An 11,979-nucleotide genomic window follows, 5' to 3' on the forward strand; every position below is an offset into this window, starting at 1 on the left:
AGCTTCGACAACCACCCCCGACTGCAAACTCCGACGAAAATCATCTTTGATGATCAACTTTGACAACCACCTCGTGACCAACTTCGGGCTCCGAAAACCACATCCAACTACAAACTCCAACAAAAATCATCTTTGACAATCAACTTTGACAAACCACTTTCGACTATTATAAGACCGATGACTGTTAGAGTATATTGTAGAGTTGTTTAATATATATATAATAGTATTTTGTCTACATTAAGTGCAAGATTTATACGTAAAATTTTGTAAAATATATTTTTGTTTAATTGAATTCATATATCAAATGAGTGTTAATAATATTTGAAAAATATGTATGTAGTTGAATAGTATGTAACACATAACAAAAAAAAAACCATAAAATGAAGATTTTTTTATTAGAACATTTTATAGTAAGAAGTAGTAATAATAGAGATTTGTTCACTAATGATCATCCAAATTTGGAGGAATTGAAAGTGAAGTTGTTGAAAAAATGTGGTGACATTTTATTGACTATGGCTACTAAGATGATGGGAGAGATTCAATTAAGAAAATTCATGTAGAGTAAAAATATAAAACAACAACTAGGAAGAATAAGAAAAAGAAGAAAATAATGATGAAATTCATGGAGAAAAATTAACCATCAAAAGTTTTGATTTCTCTTTAATTTCTCATTTTAATTAACTATAATTTAGCAAGAAAATGTATTGGGTTAATTGTTTTTCATCACCCAAAAAGAAAGAAAGAAAAACTTTAGAAATTAAAAGAAAAGAATTATATTTGTAGAATTATTGAATAAAAAAATTTCAAAACAAAAATATGAAAATAAACCAGACTATTTAATATTAAAAAAATACATTAGATATCCTAGATATATGAACTCAATTTTACATCCCAAATATAAACTTAAACTAAATAACTTTGTACCTCAAACACATATATTAACTCCACATACATGTAAACTTCAAATATCATATCACTCAAACATCTCCTAATATATCTATATATATATATATGATGTTAGTGAAGATCCTATCAATTTAACCGTCATGCGACTGGTAAACTTTATTATAAATAACACAACCAACTAATTTGGTGTAGGGATGTTTATTTGGTGAAAACGTTAACACTGTAGAGCTAATTACAAAGCATTATTATATATAAAATTAAAGAAATTTAAGGTTGAACTATAATTTTAGTCCTTTGAAATTTTAGATTGGTACCTAATTTGTCTTTTAAATTTTTCAATTTTTCAAAGTTTCTAATAGGTCCTTAAATTTTTAATTTTGTGTCTAAAAATCTTTAAATTTTTAATTTTGTGTCTAAAAATCTTTAAATTTTAAATTTTGTATCTAATAAGTCTTTGAATTTTCAGCTTTGAATTCAATAGGTCTTTAATATATTCATTTTCTTAAAAAATAATTGATAATTGATCTATTTAGATATAAAATTGAACTATATGTCAAATGAAACTCTAAAATTTAAGATATGTGAATTTAAAAAATGTTGAATATATAGGTCAATGACTTATTAGATACATTTTTTTTTTTTTATTAATTTTAGGAATCTATTGGACACAAAATTGAAAGTTTAAGTATCTATTATGCACTTATTTAAAGTTAAAAAATTTAATGAAGATAAAATTGAAAGTTTAAGAATCTGTTAGACATTTAAAATTTAGAAATTTATTAAACACTTTTAAAAGTTTATGATCAAATAGGCACATATTTAAAAGTAACCTATAATTTAACTATATTAAAAGTTGAGTTCAACCACTCTATAAATTTTAAAAGTAAATTATTTTCAAAAAATACATGGTGAAAATTAATGCAACCAACTTTAGTGTCTAGACCTAGCAAAAAAAGAAAAGAAAAAAAAGAAGTTTAAATTCCTTTTGAAAACCATTTCATTTTTCATTTTTGGTTTTTAAAAATTAAGTCTAATTCCTCCATATTTCTTATATTAATTTATATATTTCTTAAGTACAATGGTTAAATTTTCAGCTAAATTCCAAAAATAAACACAAGCTCTTAAACGCTAATTTTTTCAATTTTTAAATTTGACCTTAATTTTTTAAACTATTGGTAAAAAAAATAAAAGAATGAAGAAATTTAGAAGTGAAAATAATATCTATAAATTTAATTTTAAAAATAAAATAAAATCAAATAAAATGATTACCAAACGAGATTTTGATGTTTAGATTTATAATTTTGACTAAAAAAAATTATATTTAAAATTTCTGTACAAGAATAAGAGAATTAAAATTTTGTAGGAAGAGAAACCTATATTTTATAAATACTTTTTAGGAAAAATTACACCGTTTTCAAATTCAACAACCGGATGAAGTTTGCATTCGGTTACAATTTTTTTTTGTTTCTCCTTTGATTATCTTTTTGTTAATTATAAACGTAAAACTGACATAGTATTTATTTATTTTTAAATTTATATAATTAATTTTTTTTTATTTTAGGAAATTTTTGCAGGTAAAAAAATTTCAAATTATTTATAAAAATAGTAAAAGAATACTGATAGACATGGATCTAATAGATGCCGATAGATTTTTATCAACCTTTATAAACAAATATTAAAATTTTATTATTTTGTATAAATAATTTTCTTATTTTTCTATTTTTGAAAATCTCCTATTATTTTTTCTTCTTTCTATCTCTTCTCTTTTCCATTTTTCTTTGTCCCCTCCTTCCTTTACATTAATGGTTGCCGAAAACTTTTCATTAGTAAATAAAGAGAAAAATTGAAAGAGAGAGAACAATACTAACAAATAAAAAATTGGATAATTACAAATATAGCATGTCAAAATAATTACAAACATATCATAATATAAAAGAATTTAGAGATATAACAAAATTTAGATTTTACTTTTGAAATCTACGAATAATAAACCATATCATAAAAATCTATCAAAGAAAGAGTTTTATCAATAATAAATTTTGCTATATTTACAATTCTTTAAAAATATTGCTATACGCTTAATTATTATCCTTAGCAGTACTTCTCAATACAATTAGTTTGTAAAATTTTTATAGGCCGATTGGGACAAAAGTGAAGTTGTTTGGTCGTGTAGCCTATGATAAGTCTAAAAACTTCCTACGCCAAACCCTTAACGACAAAATTGTTGAGATTAAGGATTAGAATGCAACCTAAATGAAATTTGAGGGACCAAAATACAAATTGTCTACTTTTAAAATTCGTATGAAAAGTTTAGAAATGTTATTGTCCATCCGATTGAGCCCATTTGCCATCATCCACGTAAACATTAATTAAAAATACCCAAAACCCAAATATAAAATTAACCACAAAAAGAAAAAGGAAAAAAAAAAAACCTAGAGAGAGAAACATAGAGAGAGAGTGAGAAGCACTTTACCACTTTTATATGTTGCACGCATCCATAGCAGAGAAGAGAAGGAAGCCCAAAGAAAGTACTCTAAAAACAGAGAGAGAAAGAAGAAAAAGGAGAGAGAAATCCCCACAAGCAAACTCATCACCTTCATTCAACACAAGAACAACAAGAACAAAGAAGAAACAAAGAAGAAAGAAGAAATTTGAGTTTCAGATTTTTCCAAAAGAAAGATAAAGGTTTTCTTCCTCACTCACTTTCTCTGTTTTTCCCCAAAATTTCATCTCTCTGATTTTGGGGTTTCTCTGAAATTTGTTGTTTCTTTCCTTTTTCTTCTTCAGATCTCGACCTTCAATCGCCATTTTTGACAACTGGAGGATTTCAAGAAGCTTTCTGGTTGGTTCGTATGATTATTACTTGTGCGTTTTTGCTAGATGAAGGCCATGCCCTTACCTTTCCCTTTTGAAGAGCTTCGTCCAAATGGGGTTTTGAATTTCACTTCTGTTTCTGATTCTCCGCCGCCGTTGCTCCGCCGTCACAACCTCCGTGAAAACTGGTGTTGTACTGATAATACAAATCTGCTCAAAGAGATTTGCTATGTGGGTGCTGCTGAACCCACCTCTGTTCTCGACACTAGAAGAAGCCCAAGTCCTCCAACTTCCACTTCCACACTGTCTTCCTCTCTCGGCGGCGGCGGTGGTGGCGGTGGTACTGCCTCCACCGACACTACCGTGGCGGCGCCGCCGTCTTCTCTCCCCGAAAACCCTTCTCCTTTAGACAAATGCGGCGGCGGGGGCGGCCTTGGAATTGATGATTGGGAGAGCGTTTTGCCGGAATCCCCTGGTCAAGGTCCCTCTATTCTTGGGTTAATTATGGGCGATGTTGAAGACCCATCTCTTGGATTGAATAAGCTCCTGCAGAGCGGCGGTGGTGGTGGCGGTGGCGGTGGTGGTTCTCATCTGGACTTGGAATTTTCCGGGAGTTTTTCCGCCGTCGATCATGGGTTGGTCTTTGAACCCAATACTCTTGCCGGTGAATCCATTGTGGACCCATCTCTTCAAGGCCCATCTTGCTCCGATTTCCACAATGCTAGACTCACGGCGGCCGTGTCGAACTCGAACACCATGTTTTCCGGTGTGTTTCAGAACCAAAATCAGATGGCGGAAGGCGTTGACGAGAAGCCGCAGATTTTCAATTCTTCCCAAGTTGTGATGAATCAAAATCAAACCCAGTTCACTCAGAATCCAGCTCTGTTTATGCCTCTTCCTTATGCCTCCCCTGTCCAAGACCACCATCAGAACCATCTCCACCACCACCTCCTCGGTGGTGCACTGCCTGCAAAGCGGTTCAATTCCGGTTCGATTGGGCCAAATTATCCAGTGAAATCCCCATTTCTGGATTCGGGTCAAGAAAATTTCAATCGTAGACAACAACAGCCCCAACAAGTTCAGTTGTTTCCTCATCATTCCCATCATCACAACCTTCCACAGCAGCAGCAGAGGCCATCCATGACGGCCTTAGCAAAACAAAAAATGGTGAATGAAGATATAGCGAATCAACAACTCCAACAGGGCATTTCCGACCAGCTATTCAAGGCCGTAGAGCTGATCGAAACAGGCAATTCAGTTCTCGCGCAAGGGATATTGGCGCGGCTCAATCACCAGCTCTCTTCCCCCATTGGTAAGCCTTTTCAAAGGGCTGCTTTCTATTTCAAGGAGGCCTTGCAATTGCTCCTTCAAAACCCTTCAAACCCTTCCTCCAATCCCAACTCTTCCCCTTTCTCCATCATTTTCAAAATCGCCGCTTACAAATCCTTCTCTGAAGTCTCCCCCGTTCTCCAATTTGCCAATTTCACCTCTAACCAAGCTCTCCTAGAAGCCTTCAATGGCTTCGATTGTGTTCACATCATCGATTTCGACATCGGTTACGGCGGCCAATGGGCTTCTCTAATGCAAGAACTTGCTTTAAGAAGTAACACTACCGGAGGAGGACCCCCATTCCTCAGAATCACTGCCTTTGCTTCTACTTCCACACACGACGATTTTGAACTCGGTTTCACTCAAGAAAACCTCAAGAATTTCGCTAACGATCTCAACATTGGATTTGAACTTGAAATCGTAAATGTAGAATGTCTGAATTCTGGGTCTTGGCCTCTGCCACTCAATGTCTCTGAAAATGAAGCAGTTGCAGTGAATCTCCCTGTTGGTTCATTCTTCAATTACTCACTTTCATTACCAATGATTCTCCGTTTCATAAAACATCTTAACCCGAAAATTGTCGTGTCTGTGGATCGAGGATGTAGTCGAATCGATGCGCCATTCCCACACCGTGTAATCAACGCTCTTCATTCATACTCTGCATTGCTTGAATCGATGGAAGCTGTAACTGTGAATATGGATACACAATTGAAAATTGAAAGGTACTTGGTGCAACCATGTATTGAGAAAGTGGTAACAAACCCTCAATGTTCAAACGAAAGGGTGCCGCCATGGAAATCAGTGTTCTTATCATCTGGGTTTTGTCCATTGACATTCAGTAACTTCACAGAATCACAGGCGGAGTGTTTGCTGCAACGGACGCCGGTTCAAGGATTTCATATTGACAAGAGACATTCATCGCTTGTTCTATGCTGGCATCGGAAGGAGCTTGTTTCAATCTCTGCTTGGAGGTCTTGATTTTTCAATTTTATGCCTTTTTTACTTGTCTCATCAACAATCAAAATTTATAATTGTGGGGTTTCTTTTTTCTTTTTTTTGGGGTTATCTATTTCTTGTTCTTCAACTATGCTAATTGTCTATGTGCCATAGGCCAACACAAAACTGATCTATTTTAAGTGAACTTCAATCTCTTCTTTTTTACTTTGTACAGTTTCTTCATTGCTTTAGTCTCTATCGTATCTTCTTCTTCTTCAGCTGTATTAATGTTTATTTGTATTTCAAAGTTGCAATATTGTTCTTGATCTTTTGTAAACACTTCAAGAATGTTGTGGCAGTGATCTAGAACGGGCGATGATCTGAATTTTCTATCTATGTTATCACTCCACAGTTCTAGGTTCTAATTTTTGTTAATTTTACCTCGAGGGTAGTTGTGAAATTTCAACTTTGATAATAATAGGGGCATTTTTTTTACAAGGTAACCATGGTTTTTTTTTTTTTTTTCCTCTTTTCCATCTCTTGATTCATAAAGTGCCAAATGTCTTGGTTCATTCATTTGGGCCATGATGGTAGCTGTTTGGTTTTAGGTTTTTTGTTTTTGAAAATTAAACTGTTTTCTCTTGGTTTCTTCTTAGCTAAATTTTAAAAATAAAACAAGTTATTAAAAATTACTTTTTTTAGTTTTCAAAATGTACCTTGGTTTATGAAAATATCGATAAAATGTAGATAACAAATTAATAAATTTAGAGGTAGAAGAAATATTTATAGGTTTAATTTTCAAAAACAAAAAGTTGGGTATGTTTTTTCATTTCTGTTTGAAGCTTTTTTCAGACACTGAAGACAATGGCAGGGTTGTTTGTGAATTTAGGCCCATAAAAGAAAATAATGATGAGATTGAAAAGTTTAGTCTAGTGTTTGATGTTGCAAAGGAAAATGGTTGCTTCTTCTTTGGAGGATCATTTGGGACAGGGTTTTACAAGTGGTCCTATCCTATCACAATTCACTTTTGTTTTTTCAAATAAAAAAATCATTTTTCTCATTTTCAAAATTAAACCTATTTAGCCCCTAATGAGTTTATGTTTTCATTTCAGTCCTTGCATAAGGGCCCCTAACACTTTTTTTTTTCTAGTCTTGAAAGTTTGTTGGTAAGGGCTTTTGAGGGCATTCAAGGAGATTGTTGTCAAAATCTTTAGTTGAAACGAGACACTAAGGTTTGACGACTCGATTCGGTTTATATTATTGAAATGAGTTTGGTACCATGAGATCGGGTTCGATACCATGGGTATTTTTTTTTTTTTTTTTTAATGTTTATAAATTCTCCCTATGCTAAATTTTTAAGAGCGGACATTGAGTTTTTTTATTTTCATTTTTACTCAACTAAAAAATAAAATTTACCCCACCTTTTTTGAGGAGAGAACAAATTAATAGACAAAAACAGAAAGAAGATATATACATAAACACTTTCATTTGGAAAACAAAGTTGAAATGGTGGGAACATGAGAATAAATCCATTGTTGCTCACTTTTATTGTGTTTGAAACAATTATTGATCAAATGGAAAAGGGGGGAAATTTTAAAATGTAAAAGAGATAGTTGAAATGCACAAAAGAAAAATAAGAAGAAGAAAAAAATACAACAAATTTCTGTTGTCTTTTCCAAATTTACTTTAATTTTAGCCAAAGTTGAAATAGTGGGAATAAGAGAATAAGCTTTTGTAGCATCCCACTTTAGGTTGTCTATAAGCTTCTCTACATTAAATGATACATTACAATACAATAGAATATAAGTAATAGGTTAAACTACACCTTTTGATCTCATAGTTTTCTAATTTTGTTTCCTTTTTTACTCCCTCCAATTTTGAAAAACTTTTATTTTCATATACATTAAGTGTATTCTAATTATTATTATTATTTTCTTTTCTTTTGTCTTGTTAGTGTATCTTTTATGTTGATGCATCATGAAATTTATTGAACTTTTTTTTATAATTAAAAGACGGGCAAATTGTAAAAATCACTCCTAAAGAATGTTGATAGTTGCAATTATACTTTCAAACTTTGAATCGTAAAAATTGAGCCCTTAAACTTATACAAGTATTTAAATTGGACCCTCAAATTTACCATAATTATAGATTGAACCTCAAAACGATAAAAATTAACCCTTCAAAATGATAAAAATTAACCCTTCAAAGTTCTATATTTGTTACAATTTTTACAGTGATATAAGTTGGTTCAATTTTAACCGTTTATATAAGTTTGAGTGTTCAATTTTTACAACTGAAAGGTTGAAGGTGCAATTGTAGCTATCACCATACTTCAAGAGTAATTTTTGCAATTTGTCATATGAAGTTTTTTTTTAATGCTTTTATCGAAATCACTACGTACTTTTTCTTTTTTCTTTTTTGAGTTCAATCATGTAAGAGTGTGGATTGAACTATCAATATTTAAAGATGTTAATTTATTAATATTTGAAAATAACTTGATTTTAACGTGTTATAATTTTTCTGTTTAAAAGAGAATATGTTATAATTTTGTATATAGAAGAAATAAATGAAAGGACAAGGGCAATAGATTTTTCAACAAAATTTTGCTTTAAGAAAAGTTATTCTAAAGACGAACTTTAAAATAATATACCTAAACAACAACCACCCCGTGCAAAAATAAAATAAAATAAAATATAAATAAAATAGTTGTATTAATATAAATAAAATGACTAAAATAAAGTAAAATAAAATAAAGATAACACAGAATTAGAAGTATGTTTAAAATAGGTTTGAAATTTGTGGTAAGTTTCAATTATACCCCTAAAATTTAAAAAGTTGCATTTTAATCTTTCAACTTTGAAATTTTCTACAGATACTATTTGAGAATTTTTGTATTAAATTAACAGATAAAAATTGATATGACAATTTATTCGTAAGAATTGGAAGATATACGTTACATTATTAACTGCATCATTCATGTAAATTCATCGTTGACAATTGTACAATGTTAATTGTTAGGAGTGATTTTCGATCGAAGGGTATAATCGATAAAAAAATAAGAATAGAAGTTAAAAAAAAAAAACAATAAAGTAACAAGGTTTGGAGCAAAAGTAGTACCCTAGGCCAAAATGGAGCTAGGAAAGTGGAGAGGATTAGTCTGGGTTAAAGCCCAAATTGGTGTGCTCGGCCTCGACCTTCGCCAAAATCAAGGTCGAGGCAAACCCTAACAAAGTAGCTAAGGGAGGATATCCCTACATTCCCCAGCTCAAAATGTCGCCCTAAACCCGTTTTGGGTCTAAGAGAGATTCTAGGCCACGACCTTAGCCAAGGTCGACCCTAGCAAAATAGCCAAAGGGCCATGTCTCATGCATGCCATAACCCAAAGCATTGCTCTAGACCCATTTTAGGCCTAAGGGGAGATGCTTAACCTTGGCTTTGGTAGAGGCTGACCCTAGCCAAATATGAAACCAGGCACGACCTTCAGTTTGGTAGATTATCTAATTATCCTAAGGCTACTCTGAAATTTCAGGGACCGACCTAGGTCAACTTTCTCTATAAATACATCATTATAACTTCATATAATGTAGCTTGAGTCCTATTCTGAAACTCTCTAGCTTCCACACTCTTTCACTCTTTGACTTAAGAATCGGAGTGTGTATGGCAATCACCACAACAATGTGTAGGTTTTCTCTTTTGTAGGTCACGTTCTTCTCCTCTTCAAATAAATTCATTGTTGGTGTCATGTAAAGGACAGGTGTGTTTTCCTTGTCCAAAATTTAGCATCAACATTAATGATGTTGTAGATGATGTGAACAATAGATCTTGAGTTGAAATGAATAGTAACAAACAACTATCTTAATATCTTAAATAGTTGAAATTAAGATATAAAATATTTTATATATTTTTTAATTTTTAAATATTAGCTATCGCATCCATTTTCATTGAAAGAAAAAAAAAAAAAAAAAACTCTTGTAGAGTACTTTTTTGAAACAATGTTTACGTCCGACATAAGTGAAACATACCCAAATTTTAGAAATATTTGGTATAATTTACCCTTAAAAATAGTTTACCTATAGGATGAAAATGAAAAATTGTAATTAAAGTTCAATTTCTTAATTGTATAAAAAGAATGTGTATGAAATAACATCAAAATGATGAAAATTTCAAAGCCTAAAATATATTAAAATAAAAATATGCTAATTAAAATTAGGGGAATAAATCAAATTTTACCCACTTTATCAATCTATCCTGAACTTCCAAGTTCATCTAATGTGCCAAACTTAGATAAATGGTACAGTCTTAACTATAAACTTAAGAAAGGTTCTCAGACATGTGAAAATACAAATTTACCCTTCAAACATTTGAGAATTCAAAAGTCACTTCTCCCTCATTTTTTCTTCCCTCTTATCTCTTCCCAACTGTTAAACTTGTACACAGTGCATCCTTGCAATTCTTCAAATTCTGGGTTCGATTTCATTAGAACAAATTATTTTAGAAAAAATTAGAGTGTTTCACAACCACTCAAAATAGTTTTTGAGATATGTTTTAAACAATTTTGATCAAAAACGTTTAAATTAAAATGAATTTTTTTAAAAAATATTTTTTTCTTAAGTTAATCCTAGCAGATCCTAAATAATTAAATCTATATGTTTATGATTAATTCAGGTCAAGCAATAAAGTTTTATGTCTAGACTCTTCTCCTATATTAGTTTTACAAAATTAATTTATTATCCAACCTTTTTCGTATCTAACTCTGTATTCTAACCTAAGCGATTAATTTAGATTAAGATCTAAAACTCAAAAATAAAAAATAAAAAATAAAAAATAATTGCTAAAGAAGCAAGAATTTAAATAATGAGAGGACTTTTTACTTCTTTCTGGTATATGCATTAAATTCTTGAATTCTAAAAGAACAATTTAGCTCATAATGAAATAAAAGGCATAATTGAAATGAATAGGAAATCATTTCATATTAATAACTGAATCTAATACGATAGAGTTTAAAGTAAGTTGGTACAAAAGAGAAGGAAAACAAAACTTAAAAGGAAATAAAAATAAAATAAAAGAGCTCTCTAAGTTTGCTCGTATTTTTCTCAGTGAATAAATCGTTTACAACCTATTTTTGAATAATGTATCTGAATGAGAATAAGAAAGATTTTCAAGAGGTCATCCAACATAAAATTATTTCAAACTAAACATGCTTAATTTTGGAGTTCATATGATTGAATTACTAAATGAAGGTTCATCTTGTGGGTAAAAAGTAATAGTTATCAATTCTTTTAAGCATTTCTTAATTATACTTTCACATCTTTAGGATCCCTCTCATTCAAATGTGATATATTCAATTAATTCATGTACCCCTTGAAATTTCAGACTTAACATGTCCACCAACTTTCACCTTGGTTTGCTCCTGAACCGCATCTTACTAGGAGAGATTCCGCTTTAAATAACCCTCATATAAATGATAGTTACCAACCCTATGATAAGTTTTATTTGAAAGTTCATTAAAAATGTATTTTTGAACGTTCTTCATGAATTATAAGTGTATGATACAAGACTTATATGAAATGAGTGAGTTCACGATGAGTTTTGTTTTGTATTTTTTAAAAATTAAAATTAATGGGTGAATGAGTAGGAATCAAATAAAGAGGAGAAATTTAACATTTAATACAATTTAGAGTGTCAAAATACATATATTTCAACTGACATATTACTTGTACTATTAATCTTAAAATTAGAAATTTGATTCCTCAACTACACATGTTGTCAACCGAAAAATTATATTTTCTCCTTAAAATTATAGTCCATTCTTAGTTTAGTTTAGTTCCCACATTTTAAAAAGTTTTGGTCTAGGTAATTCATTTTGAATCAATACATTGATATTTTTACATCTTCATTAATTTAAGGATCAATATTATCATTTTAGTCAACATGAACGTAACTCAATTAACATAATGTTTATACTATCGACCTTGAAGTCAGAAGTTCGATTCC

General features: G+C 30.9%; 1 protein-coding gene across 1 annotated transcript; it reads left to right on the forward strand.

Moving 5' to 3' along the window:
* The first annotated feature begins 3,252 nt into the window (after nucleotides 1-3,252).
* On the forward strand, nucleotides 3,253-6,210 carry LOC120067167 (scarecrow-like protein 6). Its single transcript, XM_039018639.2, has 2 exons — nucleotides 3,253-3,591; nucleotides 3,694-6,210. Exon 2 carries the CDS (start codon nucleotides 3,787-3,789, stop codon nucleotides 6,025-6,027), a length of 2,241 nt encoding a protein of 746 aa, XP_038874567.1. The 5' UTR covers nucleotides 3,253-3,591; nucleotides 3,694-3,786; the 3' UTR covers nucleotides 6,028-6,210.
* The last annotated feature ends 5,769 nt before the right edge of the window (nucleotides 6,211-11,979 follow it).

The sequence above is a fragment of the Benincasa hispida genome, chromosome 12 (assembly GCF_027475165.1).
Source record: "Benincasa hispida cultivar pf3 chromosome 12, pf3_genome.v1.1, whole genome shotgun sequence".
NCBI classification, from domain to species: domain Eukaryota; kingdom Viridiplantae; phylum Streptophyta; class Magnoliopsida; order Cucurbitales; family Cucurbitaceae; genus Benincasa; species Benincasa hispida.